The sequence below is a fragment of the Lipotes vexillifer genome, unplaced genomic scaffold, assembly GCF_000442215.2.
Source record: "Lipotes vexillifer unplaced genomic scaffold, Lipotes_vexillifer_v1.1 scaffold299, whole genome shotgun sequence".
NCBI classification, from domain to species: domain Eukaryota; kingdom Metazoa; phylum Chordata; class Mammalia; order Artiodactyla; family Lipotidae; genus Lipotes; species Lipotes vexillifer.
In genome coordinates this window covers 2019533-2040744 of record NW_006784347.1, presented here as the reverse complement: position 1 = coordinate 2040744, position 21212 = coordinate 2019533, and the positions used below count along the sequence as shown (strand labels likewise).

The 21212-nt window shown below is 40.0% G+C and overlaps 1 protein-coding gene across 1 annotated transcript in view; it reads right to left on the bottom strand.

Moving 5' to 3' along the window:
* The window catches only part of DDX42 (DEAD-box helicase 42), a 53447-nt gene that overhangs the window by 20117 nt on the left and 12118 nt on the right, over nt 1–21212 (bottom strand). Inside the window, 3 exon segments of the mRNA XM_007456757.1 lie at nt 173–209; nt 1512–1573; nt 21130–21212. The exon segment at nt 21130–21212 is cut by the window's right edge and continues 9 nt beyond it. Of these exon segments, the coding sequence (XP_007456819.1) occupies nt 173–209; nt 1512–1573; nt 21130–21212 (182 nt within the window).

Sequence of the window (21212 nt, the reverse complement as noted above, 5' to 3'; positions counted from 1 at the left end):
CCCTGCTCACCGCAACTAGAGAAAGCCCACACACAGCAATGAAGACCCAACGCAGCCAAAACATTCCCTGCTGAACGTCAGGAATGGCCATTTCAGTGAAGGCAAGCTCTAGCTTGTCCCCAGTACAGACTTTGTGGGGTAAAAGTAAAAGAAATACTGCATAGGAACTCACTTGGTCATCTTCCTCTTCAATGTCATCTCGAATACCCCTGGAAAAACAAGCGGAGAAACAAACTTCCCTGCAAATGTTCCACATACCCAGCTCCATACTTATAGCACATTAGTGTTGAATTCCATACAGCACAGGAACTCTCAACACTAACAGTAACAAAGCAGCAATAAGCATACTGTAAACTATCCATCCATCATACACGTCTGGTTTCACTCTATAAGCCACAGTTTGCATTTCTTTTGAATGGGATGATATGGTACCCCTAGAAACATCAAATTCTAACAAGAACATAAAGAGTAAAAACTTTTGAAGAGAGATACCCAAGGACCCTAGCCTTGTCAACCCCATACAACAAACACAGTACAGTATTTAATATAAAGCATTTTATATTAAAAAAAAAAAAACTGCATTTGGTACATGCTAAGAAGACTGTCACAACTTTCTTAATGTGCCCCAGAGTTTCTAGCCCTGGAGTAGCTGCATTCAGCCAAAATCCTTGGGGACAGAGAGAAAAACTACATCAACTCTTTTTAAAATTTGGGACTAAAACTCCCAAACAGTTCACATGGAGAAGCGGACCATCGCCACTTGCATCTCTCAGGAGCTGTGGACAGTATGGTTGCTTAGTTCCCATAAGCATCTCTTTTTAATCAGACTTTCTGCCTAACCTAGAGCACTTGCTATCCCTAAGGCAAGCAGCACGGGCAGTGAAGGGCAGCTGGAGAAGAATGCAGCACACAGTAAACGCCAAAGAGAGGGCCGAATCTCCATATGGCACAGGAACCTTGGGGACGGCCTGAGCACTGACTGCCAAGTAGAGGTAAAAGTCCAACCAGGCCTCCCTGCACTTGGTAAAAAAGCCTTAAGAAGACTACATTCAGCAAGGGGATGAGGAGAATTCTCTTTCCTAGAAAATAAAGTATTTCAAGTTCTGACTAGTGGCTAAAGCATGTCACCCCTTAAATAAATTAGGTTTTATAATTTATTAAAAATATACATAGTTTTTTGTATACAATAACCATTACTTCTTAAAATCAATCACACAGGCATAAGCCTATTTTATATCAGTTTATAGGACAAGACTGAAAAATGAAGCCAAACTTTAGTAATGATGCTCTCTCGATTCTCTCTGTAACTCATTCTTGTGTTTACTAAAAACTATAGTTGAATACCAAAAAGAATGCTTTTTAACTACTATAAGAAATATTATTCAAGATACAGAAATAACTTTAAGTCATTTGTGTATTTTAATTTTTCTCTGTAAACTTTGGGGGTATAGGCTTTGCAACACTGTAGCAATTTTTATGTAACTTTTTTGAGGGAGAAGAAAACAACTTACTTTACGTTTTTTCTTTCCTTGTCCTTTTCTTCAAGCCTCTTCATGTCTCTAGCCGCTTGATCCTAATGAAACAAAAGGCCGCAAGGAATCACCAACTAAAAACACTGAAAGGGAAATTTCTTTATAAAGAATTTTTAGATTCAAACAAGCACCACCAGTTTTAGCTATGCATTTTAACAGTTGCATTTCAATGCAATCAAATTGTTTGACAATTATTTTTTAAAGAGAAATACCCAAATGTTCTAAACACTTGACTGTACATGGAATGCTTAATTTTCATCTGCAAATATACCATGCATGGAAAAATTAGCAAAAATTCTTGATCACTTTTAAGAGTTAATGATATAATTACCAATGGGGCTAGTAAAAAGTGCAGATTTCTAGCTCTGGCTCTGGGAAGGTGGTTCTCAGCTTGGGGTAATTTTGTCCCCCATGGACATCTGGCCATGTCAGGAGACATTTCTGGTTGTCATAACTTGGGGTAGGGGGCTGTTACTAACATCTAGTGAGTCAAGGCCATAGATACTGCTAAACATCCTACAATGCACAGGACAGTCTACAAAACAGAATTATCCGGCCCTAAATGTCAATAATCCTGAGGTTGAAAAACTTTTGTCTAAATAAACCTACTACATCAGAACCCTTTGGGTTGGACTTAAATGCCTGTAGTTTTTCCATTTTCCATAGGCAATTCTTATACACAGCAAATTGATAATTATTGATCTAAATTAATTCTTTGTTTTATACATGTGAAAATCAAGGTCAGAAGAATTAATTTTCCCCAAGGTTAAAACACATTCTGCATAACTGTTTCTTGTTACAAAGTAACGTGAGTTTTTCTGACTCCTTTGATGTAAAAAAATGCCACTATATATAACCTGGCATAGTCAGATGTTCTAGCTAATCAAAAGTTCCTGATAAAGAATTATTTTAAAAAGAAATATTACACATAAACACTATTTTTCAAGGGACTGAGCTACACATAAGATATAGTAAAGCCTACGGGTGAAGATGACTATGCAATGTAACATAAGAAAAGGGCCACAAACACTTACAGAACATATTTTTTAGCCTACATAAATCTTTTTTGAAACACTAGCTAAAAATCAATCTTCATCTAGTTCAAACACTAGAAAAGTTTACACTTTCTAGAAAAGTTTACACCTGCGATCAGGGATTAATGCAATACCTTGGCAACAACGCTCTCCCCAAGATCAGATAATATCCAATCTCTCTGTCCTAAAATCAGCAAAACCCCTTTGGATACTATACCAAAAAAATACCCAGAAGAATGATACTATATCAGAAAGATTTAACCTCCAAACAGCTTCAACTACTTGAAATTCCAAGCGAGTGAATTTGGGCCATTCTTGGATACTCCTACTCAAAAAGGGCCATGCCAGCTTGCATTACGAAACATTAAATCTAAATTTAAACATAGAAAATCAAAAGTTGATTTTTATTCTAATTCATCACTAGGGATCTGAAGAAATGAGAAACACAGCCCTTTGGGAAATGTCCATATCTCAAAAAGATGGGGAAAAAAAAGAGACATGTATAAGACATCTCAAACACGACAGACCATTTATTTATTGCCTTTAGTTCTAGAGAGAATCATTTAATATACTCTATTTACTAAATCGCTACCACACAAAGCACAAGTGCAAAGCACATGTATGTTCTGAGTAGTTTTGGTTAAGCATTATGGCAGAAATACACAAAGCTACAAGAACTCAGATACTGAACGATATAGCAAAAAGAATATGGGCTTTGGAGTTGAATCTTGGCTCTGCTACCTTTTATGTATATATTCTTTGGAAAGTAATTCAAGATGTTCTAAATCAAAGGTGGGAAACTCAAAATACTCAATGGGCACCAATATGACAATGAATGAAGTAAGCCAGGGTAAGAAAAGTTCTATTCTTTTGATACAGACATGCTTTGCTTGCACTTTAGTAAGTAGGAATATTTTAAAGAAGCATGCCCTAATTTTTCTTGTAACACATAGCTCTGAGTCTTACTTTCTAATATTTGAAAAGAGACCCAAGCTCGAGAAAGATATTTCTCCACTGTAAGAAAATTACAGCACAAGTATGATGGTAAATGGTTCTAAACGATGGCGTCAGTGTCAAGAAGACAATACGGACTGATGGGTGAAGTAGAAAAAGGCTGCCTTGTCTAAAGCAGGCAGCTATCTCCTCAACAACAGCCTATTTTTTGCCACACAAGAATGCAGGCCTAGTCTTGCCAGATTTTCCACTTTTCAAGAGTCTGATCTTTTCAACAAAATCTCCTGACCTTAAAAATGTTGGCTCATATTTTAAAAAAGCAATGTTTAGGCCGAACAAAAACACATCCATATTGGATTCTTTTTTTCCCCTACTTCCTTAGAGGAGAGATGAATTCTGGCTGAAGACTTTAGGTAACAAGTAACTGAGGAATCTAGAAGGACTTCACTTCATAAGCAATGAAGTGACAGTTTTTGAGCAAGAGGAGTTGCATGACAGGAAATCACTCTGTAGCTGTAAACACCACATCGACGGGAGAGCAGGGAGCCTAAAGCAGGGAGAGAATTTAGCTCAGGCAAGAGTTAACGAAGGTATAAGGTAAGGTGACTATAGGGGACAGAGAAAGAAACAGATGCAAGAGATACTGTAAAGACTGACAGAACCTGGCAAGTGACAAGAGGAAGGCAGCATTATGTACTGGACAAGAGCTAGTTCTCAGGACTACTAAGCAAGAAAAATTAGATTTGAGTCCCAGCTCTGCCACACAGCACCAATGTGATTTGGAGAACGAATCTGAATTATCTTAGGACTCAGTTTTCTTATTAGTTAAAAAATTATATATAGTTTTTCTGCCTATTCTCCTTTGTTATTCTGAGGATTAAATGAAGCAAGTCATGAACATGCTTGATCATCTGCTAGAAAGAAAATAAGAGAGGGAGAAGATGTGGCACATATATACAACGGAATATTACTCAGCCATAAAAAGAAACGAAATTGAGTTATTTGTAGTGAGGTGGATGAACCTAGAGTCTGTCATACAGAGTGAAGTCAGAAAGAGAAAAACAAACATTGTATGCTAACACATACATATATGGAACCTAAAAAAAAAAAAAGGTTATGAAGAACCTAGGGGCAGGACAGGAATAAAGACGCAGATGTAAAGAACTGACTTGAGGACGTGGGGAGGGGGAAGGGTAAACTGGGACTAAGTGAGAGAGTGGCATGGACATATATACACTACCAAATGAAAAACAGCTAGTGGGAAGCAGCTGCATAGCACAGGGAGATCAGCTCGATGCTTTGTGACCACCTAGAGGGGTGGGATAGGGAGAGTGGGAGGGAGACGCAAGAGGAAGGGTATACGGGAATATATGTATATGTATAGCTGATTCACTTTGGTATACAGCAGAAACTAACACATCATTGTAAAGCAATTATACTTCAATAAATATGTTAAAAAAAAAAGAAAATAAGAGAGGGAAGAATCAAGGTGGTGGAGTAGTAGGACATGGAACTCACCTCTTCTGACAAATATACCAAGAATATATCTACAGGGACTTCCTTGGTGGTGCAGTGGTTAAGAATCTGCCTGCCAATGCAGGGGACACGAGTTGGATCCCTAGTCCGGGAAGATGCCACATGCCGCGGAGCAACTAAGCCTGTGAGCCACAACTACTGAGCCTGCACTCTAGAGCCTGTGAGCCACAACTACTGAGCCCACGTGCCACAACTACTGAAGCCCATGTGACCTAGAGCCCATGTACTGTATCAAGAGAAGCCACCGCAATGAGAAGCCTGCGCACCACAACGAAGAGTAGCCCCTGCTCACCGCAACTAGAGAAAGCCTGCTCGCAGCAACAAAGACCCAACGCAGCCAAAATAAATAAAATTAATTTTATAAATAAATAAATGAAAAGTTAAAAAAATATTTAAAAAAAGAGGAAGTGGTATGGGACCCCCCCGCCCTTGGGAAGGAGCTGAAGGAGAGAAGTTCCCATACCCTGGGAAGTTCCATCCCCAGCAGGGAGTTTAGCTGGGACAGAAAAGGAGCTTCAGAGGCTCAGAGGAGAGCACAACAACCAGTTTGTGGCAGGCAGGACAGAGAGAGACCTACACGTAGATCTGTGCCACCGCCCTGGGAGCCTCAGCATGAGAAGCTCGTCTGCTGGTATGGGGGTGGGGGGAGGGTGCTGGAATGCAGGGTTTAGAGAACAGACCCGGGGGGAGGACTGCTGCTGGCTGTATGGAGACAGCCTGAAGGGGCTGGAGCGGGGCGCATAGCAGTAGTAGCGTTTTCAGAAGCCTGGGCCGCCACAGAACCAAAGCACCAATGTTAAGTGGTATATGAAGGGAGGGGTGGGACTGCCATTGCAGCCTCCTTCCCCAGGCACTGGCCACTGCCTGGGCAGGCTTGTGAGCCACAGCTGCCACCCTAGCCCCCTCCCACCTGGACAGGCTTGTGTGCCCCAGCCACCTCGGCATCCCCAGGAGCAACGCCAGTGGGTTGCCCACATGCAGAGGTGTAGGTGAAACCACAGCTCAGCCCCAGGGGCTGTGTGACTCACGAGTAGAGCTGAAATCTCTCCCAGCAGCTGCGTGAACCACGGATTTAGACCTCTGCTGCCAACTTTGTAAATTCAGTGCCTGTGGAACAACCAAACGGACCACAGGTGCTCCCATGGCTGTGATGGGTCTGGCTTTAGCAGCTGTGGGCTTTGTGGACCAGTATACGGGGGGGGCTGGGCCCAGCCAGGGTCTGAGCTGCCTCCACAGCTCCCACAGCAGGTCCAGGTGCACGCCTACTGCAGTCCTGGGACCTGACTTTAGCGGATCTGCGCTGCTGGCCATGCAAAAACAACGCCGGAGAGATACCAGGACCTGCTGCTGGTGTACCCAAGGTTGAGGTGGGGCCGGGGGCCACACCAACAACACTGTACTCTGTGAACCCGCACAATGGGTGAAAGGGGACACAGCAGAGGGTACTCACAGATGAACAGCTCCAGCGGAGGAATACTCAGTGGCTCCGCTCCCAGTGGGAGCCCTCCAATCACACCTACCTCACACTGCAGATCAGAAATGCAGCTCAGAAACAGATCTGGAGGCTTCCACTCCAACAGCTAGGGAGCAGACCCTGCCCCTGACAGGACAGTGACAACCAGAGAGCAAAGAGGAGGCCTCGCTCAATGCAGGCTCTGGTCACACCACCAGTCACACCTCCTATCAAGAGGATAATGGCCGGCATACACTGAGGAAAGAGATAGCAGACATCCATACTAAAAACAGCCCTCGCACCCAAAATTATTAAACCCACACAGGCTACACAGGGACGATACCACATAAAAATAGCCCTCAAAGACAACAGTAAATAATTGTTTCTCCTAAACTCATACAGCAAAAGCAACATGACTAAAGTGAAGAAGCAGAGGAACTACTCCCAATTAAAAGATGGAGAGAATTCCCCTGAAAGAACAAACAATGCAACAGACCTCTTCAGTCTAATAGACACCAAGTTCAAAAAGAAGATAATGAAAATACTGAAGGAACTTAAGAAAGGCTATCGACAGAAATGCAGATTACTATAAAAAGGAACTAAAAACTATAAGGAGACAAGAAAAATTAGAGAATTCAACAGAAGAGATGAAAGCTGAACTAAAGGCTATGAACAGCAGAATGAATAATGCAGAAGAACAAATAAGTGATCTGGAAGATAGAATAATGGAAATCACCCAGTAAGAAGAGCAGACAGAAACCCAATCGAAAAAAATGAAGAAAATATAAGAGACCTATGGGATAATATAGAGTGCCAATCTATGCATGACAGGGATCCTAGAAAAAGAAAGAGAAAAGGGGATTGAAAATTTATTTGAAGAAATTATGGCTGAAAAATTCCCAAACCTTAAGAAGGAAACATATCCAGATACAGGAAGCACAGAGGGTGGCAAACATGATAAACCCAAACAGACCTACACCAAAATGTGTTATAATAAAAATGGCAGAGGATTCTAAAGGCAGCAACAGAAAAACAAAAAGTTAATTACAAGGGAACCCCAATAAAGCTGTCAGCTGATTTCTCTACAGAAGTGCTTCAGGCCAGAAGGGAGAGGCAAGCTACATTCAACATCCTGAAAGGGAAAAATCTGCAACCTAGGACACTCTACCCAGCAAAGTTATCATTGAGAATAGAAGGAGAGATAAAGAATTTCTCAAACAAGCAAAAACTAAAAGAATACAGCAATACTAAACCTATACTAAAGGAAATATTGAAAGGTCTTCCCTAATAGAAAAGTAAAGAATCTATAGGAAAGAGGAGGACCTTCAAGACGGCGGAGGAGTAAGTGGAGATCACCTTCCTCCCCATAAATATATCAAAAATACATCTACATGTGGAACAACTCCTACAGAACACCTACTGAATGCTGGCAGAAGACCTCAGACTTCCCCCAACAAGAAACTCCCCACGTACCTGGGTAGGGAAAAAGAAAAAAGAAAAAACAGAGACAAAAGAATAGGGACAGGACCTGCACCTCCAGGAGGGAGCTGTGAAGGAGGAAGAGTTTCCAAACAATAGGAAGCCCCTTCACTGGTGGAGATGGGGGAGGTGACGGGGAGGGGGAAGCTTCGGAGCCACGGAGGCGAGCGCAGCAACAGGGGTGCAGAGGGCAAAGCGGAGAGATTCCTGCACAGAGGATCGGTGCCGACCAGCACTCACCAGGCTGAGAGGGTTGTCTGCTCACCCGCCAGGGCAGGTGGGAGCATCAGATCCTAGGGAGAGGACTGGGGTTGGCTGCGTGAACACAGCCTGGAGGGGGCTAGTGTGCCACAGCTAACCAGGAGGGAGTCCGAGAAAAAGTCTGGACCTGCCTAAGAGTCAAGAGACCATTGTTTCTGGGTGTGCGAGAAGAGAGGATTCAGAGCACCGCCTAAATGAGCTCCAGAGACGGGCGTGAGCCGCGGCTATCAACGTGAACACCGGAGACAGGCATGAGACGCTAAGGTTGCTGCTGCAGCCACCAAGAATCCTGTGTGCAAGCACAGGTCACTATCCACACCTCTCCTCCCAGGGGCCTGTGCAGCCCACCACTGCCAGGGTCCCGTGATCCAGGGACAACTTCCCCAGGAGAACACAGGGCACGCGCCTCAGGCTGGTGCAACGTTATGCTGGCCTCTGCCGCCACAGGCTCGCCCCGCATCCGTACCCCTCCCTCTCCTTGGCCCAAGTGAGCCAGAGACCCCTAATCAGCCACTCCTTTAACCCCCTCCTGTCTGGGAAAAGAACAGATGCCAGAGAGCACCCTACATGCAGAAGCAGGGCCAAATCCACAGCTGAACCCCAGGATGTGAGAAAAAAACGAGAGAAAGGGAAATTTCTCCATGTAGCCTCAGGAGCAGCAGATTAAATCCCCACAATCAACTTGAGATACCCTGCATCTGTGGAATACCTGAACAAAGAATCATCCCAAAATTAAGGCAGTGGACTTTGGGAGCAACTGTAGACTTGGGGTTTGCTGTATGAAACTGACCACTTTCTGATTTTTATATTTATCTTAGTATAGTTTTTAGCGATTGTTATAATTGGTGGACTTGTTTACTGGTTTGGTTGCTCTCTTTTTTATTACTTTTAAATTTTATTTAATTTTAATAATATTTTTTATTTTAATAACTTTGTATTATTTTATTTATTTATTTTTCTTTCTTTTTAAATCCCCCTTTTCTTCTGAGCTGTGTGGCTGACAGGGTCTTGGTGCTCCGGCCGGGTGTCAGGCCTAAGCCTCTGAGGTGGGAGAGCCGAGTTCAGGACACTGGACCACCAGAGACCTCCCGGCCCCACGTAGTATCAATCAGCGAGAGCTCTCCCAGAGATCTCCGTCTATACACCAACACCCAGCTTCACTCAACGACCAGCAAGCTACAGTGCTGGACACCCTATGCCAAACAACGGGCAAGATAGGAACACAACCCCACCCATTAGCAGAGAGGATGCCTAAAATCATAGTAAGTTCACAGACACCCCAAAACAAACCACCAGACATGATCCCGCCCACCAGAAAGACAAGATCCAGCCTCATCCACCAGAACACAGGCACTAGTCCACTCCACCAGGAAGTCTACACAACCCACTGAACCAACCTTACCCACTGGGGGCAGACACCAAAAACAACAGGAACTACGAACCTGCAGCCTGTGAAAAGGAGACCCCAAACACAGTACGTTAAGCAAAATAAGAAGACAGAGAAATACGCAGCAGATGAAGGAGCAAAGTAAAAACCCACCAGACCAAACAAATGAAGAGGAAACAAATAGGCAGGTTACCTGAAAAAGAATTCAGAGTAATGATAGTAAAGATGATCCAAAATCTTGGAAACAGAATGGAGAAAATACAAGAAACGTTTAACAAGGACCTAGAAGAACTAAAGAGCAAACAAACAATGATGAACAACACAATAAATGAAATTATAAGTTCTCTAGAAAGAATCAATAGCAGAATAACTGAGGCAGAAGAACAGATAAGTGACCTGGAAGATAAAATAGTGGAAATAACTACCACAGAGCAGAGTAAAGATAAAAGAATGAAAAGAATTGAGGACAGTCTCAGAGACCTCTGGGACAACATTAAACTCACCAACATTCGAATTATAGGGGTCCCAGAAGAAGAAGAGAAAAAGAAAAGGATTGAGAAAATATTTGAAGAGACTATAGTGAAAACTTCCCTAATATGGGAAAGGAAATAGTCAAGTCCAGGAAGCGCAGAGAGTCCCATACAGGATAAATCCAAGGAGAAACACGCCAAGACACATATTAACCAAACTATCAAAAATTAAATACAAAGAAAAAACATTAAAAGCAGCAAGGGAAAAGCAACAAATAACATACAAGGGAATCCCATAAGGTTAACAGGTGACCTTTCAGCAGAAACTCTGCAAGCCAGAAGGGAGTGGCAGGACATATTCAAAGTGATGAAAAGGGGCTTCCCTGGTGGCACAGTGGTTAAGAATCCACCCGCCAACACAGGGGACCCGGGTTCAAGCCCTGGTCTGGGAAGATCCCACATGCCGCGGAGCAACTAAGCCCGTGAGTGACAACTACTGAGCCTGCGCTCTAGAGCCCATGCTCCGCAGCAAGAGAAGCCACCGCAATGAGAAGCCCACACACCACAATGAAGAGTAGCCCCTGCTTGCTGCAACCAGAGAAAGCCCGTGTGCAGCAACGAAGACCCAACGCAGCCAAAAATAAAAATAAATATATTTAAAGTGATGAAAGGGAAAAACCTACAACCAAGATTACTCTACCCGGCAAGGATCTCATTCAGATTCGACAGAGAAATTAAAACCTTTACAGACAAGCAAAAGTTAAGAGAATTCAGCACCACCAAACCAGCTTTACAACAAATGCTAAAGGAACTTCTCTAGGCAGGAAACACAAGAGAAGGAAAAGACCTACAACAACATACCCAAAACAACTAAGAAAATGGTAATAGGAACATACATGTCGATAACTACCTTAAATATAAATGGATTAAATGCTCCTAACAAAAGACACAGACTGGCTGAAATGGATACATAAACAAGACCCGTATATATGCTGTCTACAAGAGACCCACTTCAGACCTAGGGACACATGCAGACTGAAAGTGAGGGGATGGAAAAAGATATGCCATGCAAATGGAAATCAAAAGACAGCTGGAGTAGCAATTCTCATATCAGACAAAATAGACTTTAAAATAAAAACTATTACAAGAGACAAAGACATTACATAACGATCAAGGGATCAACCCAAAAAGAAGATATAACAATTGTAAATATTTATGCACCCAACAGAGGAGCACCTCAATAAATAAGGCAAATGTAAACAGCCATAAAAGGGGAAATTGTCAGTAACACAATAATAGTAGGGGACTTTAATACCCCACTTTCACCAATGGACAGATCATCCTAAATGAAAATAAATAAGGAAACACAAGCTTTAAATGACACATTAAACAAGATGTACTTAATTGACATTTATAGGACATTCCATCCAAAAACAACAGAATACACTTTCTTCTCAAGTGCTCATGGAACATTCTCCAGGATAGATCATATCTTGGGTCATATATCAAGCCTTGGTAAATTTAAGAAAACTGAAATCGTATCAAGTATCTCTTCCGACCACAACGCTATGAGACTAGCTATCAATTACAGGCAAAAAAGCTGTAAAAAAATACAAACACATAGAGGCTAAACAATACACTACTAAATAACCAAGAGATCACTGAAGAAATCAAAGAGGAAATCAAAAAATACCTAGAAACAAAGGACAATGAAAACACGACAACCCAAAACCTATGGGATGCAGCAAAAGCAGTTCTAAGAGGGAAGTTTAGAGCAACACAGTCCTACCTCAAGAAACAAAAAAAATCTCAAATAAACAACCTAATGTTACACCTAAAGCAATTAGAGAAAAAAGAACAAAAAAACCCCAAAGTTATCAGAAGAAATCATAAAGATCAGATCAAAAATAAATGAAGAAGAAATGAAGGAAACAGTAGCAAAGATCAATAAAAATAAAGGCTGGTTCTTTGAGAAGAAAAACAAAATTGATAAACCATTAATTAGCCAGACTCCTCAAGAAAAAAAGGGAGAAGACTCAAATCAACAGAATTAGAAACGAGAAAGCATAAGTAACAACTGACACTGCAGGAATACAGAGGATCGTGAGAGATTACTACAAGCAACTCTATGCCAATAAAATGGACAACCTAGAAGAAATGGACAAATTCTTAGAAAAGCACAACCTTCCAAGACTGAACTAGGAAGAAAGAGAAAATATAAACAGACCAATCACAAGCACTGAAATTGAAACTGTGATTAAAAATTTTCCAACAAACAGAAACCCAGGACCAGATGGCTTCACAGGCGAATTCTATCAAACATTTAGAGAAGAGCTAACACCCATCCTTCTCAAATTCTTCCAAAATACAGCAGAGGGAGGAACACTACCAAACTCATTCTATGAGGCCACCATCACTGATACCAAAACCACACAAAGATGTCACAAAAAACTCTACAGGCCAATATCACTGATGAACACAGATGCAAAAATCCTCAACAAAATACTAGCAAACAGAATCCAACAGCACATTAAAAGGATCACACACCATGATCAAGTGGGGTTTATCCCAGGAATGAAAGGATTCTTCAATATATGCAAATCAATGTGATACACCATATTAACAAACTGAAGGATAAAAACTGTATGATCATCTCAATAGATGCAGAAAAAATTTTTTCAACACTGATTTATGATAAAACCCCTCCAGAAAGTAGGCATAGAGAACATACCTCAACATAATAAAGGCCATATATGACAAACCCACAGCCAACATCATTCTCAATGGTGAAAAACTGAAACCATTTCCACTAAAACAAGACAAGGTTGCCCACTCTCACCACTATTATTCAACATAGTTTAGGAAGTTTTAGCCACAGCAATCAGAGAAGAAAAAGAAAAGGAATCCAAATTGGAAAAGAAGTATAACTGTCACTGTTTACAGATGACATGACACTACACATAGAGAATCCTAACAATGCTACCAGAAAACTACTAAAGCTAATCAATGAATCTGGTAAAGTAGCAGGATACAAAATTAATGCACAGAAATCTCTTGCATTCCTATACACTAATGATGAAAAATCTGAGAGAGGAATTAAGGAAACACTCCCATTTACCTTTGCAACAAAAAGAATAAAATACCTAGGAATAAATCTACCTAAAGAGGGCTTCCCTGGTGGCGCGGTGGTTGAGAGTCCGCCTGCCGATGCAGGGGAAACGGGTTCGTGCCCCGGTCCAGGAGAAATTAATGCACAGAAATCTCTGGCATTCCTATATACTAATGATGAAAAATCTGAAAGTGAAATCAAGAAAACACTCCCATTTACCATTGCAACAAAAAGAATAAAATATCTAGGAATAAACCTACCTAAGGAGACAAAAGACCTGTATGCAGAAAATTATAAGACACTGATGAAAGAAATTAAAGATGATACAAACAGATGGAGAGATATACCATGTTCTTGGATTGGAAGAATCAACATTGTGAAAATGACTATACTACCCAAAGCAATCTACAGATTCAATGCAATCCCTATCAAACTACCAATAGCATTTTTCACAGAATTAGAACAAAAAATTGCACTATTTGTATGGGAACACAAAAGACCCCAAATACCCAAAGCAATCTTAAGAAAGAAAAATGGAGCTGGAAGAATCAGGCTCCCTCACTTCAGAGTATACTACAAAGCTACAGTAATCAAGACAGTATGGTACTGGCACAGAAACAGAAATACAGATCAATAGAACAGGATAGAAAGCACAGAGATAAACGCACACACATACTGTCCCCTTATCTTTGATAAAGGAGGCAAGAATATACAATGGAGAAAAGACAGCCTCTTCAATAAGTGGTACAGGGAAAACTGGACAGCTACACATAACAGAATGAAATTAGAAGACTCCCTAACACCATACACAAAAATAAACTCAAAATGGATTAAGGACCTAAATGTAAGGCCAGACCCTATAAAACTCTTAGAGGAAAACATAGGGAGCACACTCTGTGACATAAATCACAGCAAGATCCTTTTTACCCACCTCCTAGAGAAAGGGAAATAAAAACAAAAATAAACAAATGGGACCTAATGAAACTTAAAAGGTTTTGCACAGCAAAGGAAACCATAAAAAAGATGAAAAGACACCCTCAGAATGGGAGAAAATATCTGCAAACGAAGCAACTGACAAAGGATTAAACTCTAAAATATACAAGCAGCTCATGCAGCTTAGTATCATAAAAACAAACAATCCAATCCAAAAATGGGCAGAAGACCTAAATAGACATTTCTCCAAAGAAGATATACAGATTGCCAAAAAACACATGAAAGGATGCTCAACATCACTATTAGAGAAATGCAAATCAAAACTACAATGACGTATCTCCTCATACCAGTCAGAATGGCCATCATCAAAAAATCCACAAACAATAAATGCTGGAGAGGGTGTGGAGAAAAGGGAACCCTCTTGCACTGTTGGTGGGAATGTAAATTGATACAGCCACTGTGGAGAACAGTATGGAGGTTCCTCACAAAACTAAAAATAGAATTACCAATCCCACTACTGGGCATATACCCTGAGAAAACCATAATTCAGAAAGAGTCATGCACCATAATGTTCACTGCAGCACTATTTACAATAGCCAGGACCTGGAAGCAACCTAAGTGTCCATCGACAGATGAATGGATAAAGAAGATGTGGCACATGTATACAACGTAATATTACTCAGCCATAAAAAGAAACGAAATTGAGTTATTTGTAGTGAGGTGGATGGACCTAGAGTCTGTCATAGAGAGTGAAGTAGAAAGTCAGAAAGAGAAAAACAAATACCGTATGCTAACACATATATACGGAATCTAAAAAAAAAAAAGTTCTGAACAACCTAGGGACAGGACTGGAATAAAGATGTAGACATAAAGAATGGACTTAAGGGCTTCCCTGGTGGTGCAGTGGTCGAGAGTCCGCCTGCTGATGCAGGGGACACAGGTTCAAGCCCCAGTCCAGGAAGATCCCACATGCCGTGGAGCGGCCAGGCCTATGGGCCATGGCCGCTGAGCCTGTGCCTCCGAGAAAAAAAAAAAAAATGGACTTGAGGACAAGGGGAGGGGGAAGGGTAGCTGGAACGAAGTGAGAGAGTGGCATGGACATATATACTGTACCAAATGTAAAACAGATAGTGGGAAGCAGCCGCATAGCACAGGGAGATCAGCTCCGTGCTCTGTGACCACCTAGAGGGGTGGGATAGGGAGGGTGGGATGGAGTAGCAAGAGGGAGGGAATATGGGGATATATGTATATGTATAGCTGATTCACTTTGTTATACAGCAGAAACTAACACAACATTGTAAAGCAATTATACTCCAATAAAGATGTTAAAAAAAAAAATCACACACACACACAAGAATATACAGGAAAGAGAAAATCACAATTGTAAAGTAAATCACTTAACTAAGCCAGTAATCACTTAAATAAGATTAAAAAAAAAATCAAACCATTTATGCCAGAGAATGATAACCACAATGAACAGCAAAAGGATGAACATGAAGATGCAAAAGAGGACGTCAAAATCATAAAATGTGGGGGAGGAGAGTACAAAAATGTAGACGTTTTTTTCCAGAGTATGTTTAGGTCTATATGACTACCAGTGTAAAGCAAGTAGATATAGGAAGGGGTTAACATACTTGAAAAACGGGGCAACCACAAATAAAAAACACAACTGATTCGCAAAAACAAAAAAGAAGAGAATATAATTAAGCATAATACAAAAGAAAATCATCAAACCACAAAAGGAAAAACAAAAAAGGGACAAAAAATATATATAAAATCAATGGGAAAACAAGGTTTAAAATGGCAATAAATACATATTTATCAATAATTACTTTAAATGTCAATGAACTAGAAAGTCAGCAGAAGGAAGGACATAATAAAGATCAGGAAAAGAGAGGAAATAAAATAGGGTTTAAAAATAAAATAGAAAAAAATCAATAAAACCAAGAGCTGGTTCTTTGAAAGGGTAAACAAGAATGACAAACCTTGGGAATTCCCCAGTGGTCCAGTAGTTAGGACTCCACACTTTCACTGCCGAGGGCATGGGTTCAATCCCTGGTCAGGGAACTAAGATTCCATAAGCTGCGTGGCGCAGCCAAGAAAAAGAAAAGAAAAAAAAAACCCAAAACACGGAAAAACCCCAGATAAACAAAATAAGAAATGAAAGAGAAGAAACCACAATTGATACCACAGAAATAACAAAAAACCATAAGAGAATACTATGAATAATTATATGGCAACAAATTCAACAACCTAGAAGAAATGGACAACTTTCTAGAAACATACAGGCTACCAAAACTGAATCAAGAAGAAATATATAACTTGATCAGACCAATCACTAGAAATGAAGAATCTGTAATCAAAAAACTCCCTACAAAGAAAAGTCCAGGACCAGGTGGCTTCACTGGGCAATTCTATCAAACATACCAAGAAGAGCTTATACTGATCCTTCTCAAACTCTTCCAAAAGACTGAAGAGGCAGGAACACTCCCAAAGAGATTCTATGAAGAAACCATCACCCTGATACCAAAACCAGACAAAGACACTACCAAAAAAGAAAATTATAGGCCAATATCTTTGATGAATATAGATACAAAAATTCTCAACAAAATATTAGCAAACCAAATCCAACAACACATAAAAAAAGACATATACCACGACAAAGTTAGATTCACCCCAGGGTCAAAAGGATGGTTCAACATACACAAACCAATCAATGTGATACACCACATCAACAAAAGAAACGACATATGCTCAGTCCCCTTCTGCCACTTGGAATCATATGTTGAAGAGAGTAAAGCCACAAGATGGAGGAGCCCTGAATGTTGCTTGAAGGAGCACCACCCACGGGTTAGAAACACCCATTTTGGCTTTTACATGAGCAAGAAATAAACTTACGGTGTTGGAGAAAGAAAAACAAACACACAAAAGCAAAAGAAAGGACAAAAACCACATGACCATCTCAACAGACGGATTTGATACAATTCAACATCCACTGATGATAAAAACCCTTACAAAAATGGGTATAGAGGAACATATCTCAACATAATAAAAGCTATTTATGACAAACCCACAGCCAATAATACTCAATGGTGAAAAGATGAAAGCCTTCCCCCCAAAATCTGGAAAAAGACAAAAATGCCCATGTTCACCACTTCTCCTCAACATAGTACTGGAAGTCCTAGCTACTGCAATCAGACAAGAAAACAAAATAAAAGGTATTCAAATTGGTAGAGAAGAGATAAAATTGTCATTATACGTAGATGACATGATATTGTACATAGAAAACTGAAAGACTCCACACAAAAACTACTAGAACTGATAAACGAATTAAGCAAGGTAGCAGGATACATTAACATACAAAAAGAGGTTGTATTTCTTTACACCAACAAGGAAATAACAGAAAGGGAATGTAAACAAACAATCCCTTTTAAAATTGCACCAAGGGTGGTCTAGTGGTTAGGATTCAGCGCTTTCACTGCTGTGGCCTGGGTTCAATCCTCCCGGGTGAGGGAACTGAGATCCCGCAAACTGTGCAGTGCAGCCAAAAAATATATACAAATTTTTAAATAAATAAATAAAATAAAATTGCATAAAAAAATAAAATACTTAGGAATAAACCTCACCAAGGAGGTGAAAGACTTATATGCTGAAAACTACAAAAATTAATAAAGGAAATTAAAGATAATTCAAAGAAATGGAAAGATATCCCACGCTCTTGGAATGGAAGAATTAATAATGTTAAAAATGGCAATACTAGGGCTTCCCTGGTGGCAAAGTGGTTGAGAGTCTGCCTGCCGATGCAGGGGACATGGGTTCGTGCCCCAGTCTGGGAAGATCCTACATGCCGCGGAGTGGCTGGGCCCGGGAGCCATGGCCACTGAACCTGCGTGTCCGGAGACTGTGCTCCTCAACAGGAGAAGCCACAACAGTGAGAGGCCCGCGTACCACCAAAAAAAAAAAAAAAAAAAAAAGGCAATACTACCCAAAGCAATCTACAGATTTAATGTGATCCCTGTCAAATTACCCATGACATTTTTCACAGAACTAAAATAATGCTAAAATTAATACAGAACCATAAGACTCAAAATTGCCAAAGCGATCCTGAGGAAAAAGAACAAAGCAGGAGGCATAACCCTTCCAGACTTCAGACAACACTACAAAGCTACAGTAATCAAAACAGTGTGGTACTGGCACAAAAACAGACGTACAGATCAATGGACCAGAACAGAGAACCCAGGAGAAAACTCCATATTACCTATTGTCCACTAATCTTCAACAAAGGAGGCAAGAATATAAAATGGGAAAAAGACAGTCTCTTCAGCTAGTGGTGGTGGGAAAGTTAGACAGCTGCATGTAAATCAATTAAGTTAGAACACACCATGCACAAAAATAAACTCAAAATGGCTTAAGGACTTAAATATAAGATATGACACCATAAAACTCCCAGAAAAGATCACAGGCAAAACATTCTGACATAAATGGTACCAAAGTTTTCTTAGGTCAGTCTTTCAAGGCAACAGAAATAAAAACAAAAATAAACAAATGGGACCTAATCAAACTTACAAGCTTTTGCACAGCAAAGGAAACCATAAACAAAATGAAAAGACATTCTATGGACTGGGAGAAAATATTTGCAAATGATACAACTGACAAGGGCTTAATTTCCAAAATATACAAACACCTCATACAACTCAACAACAAAAAAACAAATAACCCAATCGAAAAATGGCCAGAAGACCTAAATAGACATTTCTCCAAAGAAGACATATAGATGGCCAACAGGCACACAAAAAGATGCTCAATATCGCTAATCATTATAAAAATCCAAACCAAAACTACCATGAAGTATCACCTCACACCAGTCAGAATGGCCATCATTAAAAAGTCTACAAATAATAAATGCTAGAGAGGGTGTGGAGAAAAGGGAACCCTCTTACGTTGTTGGTGGGAATGTAAATCGTTGCATCCACTAGGAAAAACAGTATGAAGTTTCCTCAGAAAATTAAAAATAGAGCTGCCATATGATCTAGCAATCCCACTCCTGGGCATATATCCAGACAAAACTGTAATTCAAAAGATACATGCACTCCTATGCTCATAGCAGCACTATTTACAATAGCCAAGACATGGAAACAGCCTAAATGTCCATCGACAGATGAATGGATAAAGAAAATGTGGTGTGCGTGTGTGTGCGCACACACACACAATGGATTATTACTTGGCCATGAAAAAGAATGAAATAATGCCATCTGCAGCAACATGGATGGATCTAGAGATGATCATACTAAGTGAAGTAAGTCAGAAAAAGACAAATACAATATGGTATCACTTATATATGGAATCTATTGACAAATTATGACACAAATCAACATATGTACGAAATGAAAATAGACTCACAGATATAGAGAACAGACTTGTGGTTGTCAAGGGGGAGGGGAGGAAAGGAGGGAAGGAATGGGAGTTTGGGATTAGCAGAGATAAACTATTATATATAGGATGGATAAACAAGGTCAAACTGTATTGCAGAGGGAACTATATTCAATATTCTATGATAAGCCATAATGGAAAAGAATAAAAAAGAATATATATATGTATAACTGAGTCACTTTGCTGTACAGAAGAAATTAATATAACATTGTAAATCAACTATACTTCAATAAAATTTAAAAAAAAGAAAAGAAGAGGGGCAAATTAAAGGAAGAAATTAAAGCCAGTGTGGGAATTCTCTACCAGTCCAGTGGTTAGGACTCTGCACTTTCACTGCTGAAGGCCGGGGCTCAATACCCCTGGTCGGGGAACTAAAATCCTGCAAGCTGAGGGGCGTGGCCAAGGGAAAAAACAAACAAACAAACAATGTGATTGTGTGAATTTTGGTGCCATTAAGAGAAGTAAGATGAAATACCCGGCTGAGGAGGAAAAGATGATGAATTGGGTTTAAGGTGCCATTTTTACAACCATGTAAAAATGGTCAATATGATTCTAGAAAAGCAGAGCTGAAACCAAAGAGAGACTATGGAACTAAAGATATTAATTATTCACATAGAAGTTATGTTTTAGAAGAGGATGAGGTCACTAAGGAATGTATAACGAGTGACAATAGCAAATCAATATAGCGAACTGTAGGAGAATCATATTTGAGAAACGAAGAGAATCACAGAATGACAGATAACAGATGGCTATGTAAGAATTTTTTTGGTACAATGATATGGTAGTTATGTTTTTTAAGAGTTACAGAAATACAGAAATACTGATGGATGAAATGATATGTCTGAGATTTACTTTAAAATAATCTGAAAGAGGGGTGGGAGTTGTTAGATAACAAAAGATTGGCCAAGTTGTTAACTGATAAAGCAGGGTGAAGGGTACATGGGGGCTCATTTTATTACTCTACTTTTGTATGTGTTTGAAATTTTTCATAATAAATAGCAAATAAATAAATAGCAAATAAACAAAGTCAGGGAGATGGGAGAAAAGAACAAACTACAAAATCACAAAAGCCTAGTGAGAAGAGTTTTAGGAAGGAAGAGGTCGCAAGTTTCAATTTCCACAGCAAGGTCATGAATGTTGATGATAATGCTGATAATAAGAAATAAACATTAAAAGTACAGAATACAGAATTTGTAATTTTAGCAAGTTACTTAAGTTTAATTGCCTTACATATTTATTTAATAAATGCTAGATTGAATGAGATAATATTCATTCAAGAATATACCAAGAATTATTAAAACAAAACACACACAACAAACACAAATCTTGAGCTACTATGTTCAAGGCTTACAGTTCAAATTCCTAGGCACGAATCATCTCTGAAAATGCTACAGGGCCAGTGGAAGCATATTTAAGAAATTTTAGAATACAAAAGCAAAATTCTCCCAAAAAAGGGCCAAGAAACAAACTCTGACTGAAGACTAAAGCACTAGGTTAATCTGATCTATTTCTAATCACCGAAAATGTTAACATAACAGAGTTGATACTTGCCTCCACTTCAGCCATGAATGCCTCTAAGGGATCATCATCGCTGTCAGAATCTACTGGCTTGGAATGGAATTGCTGGCGGGTAG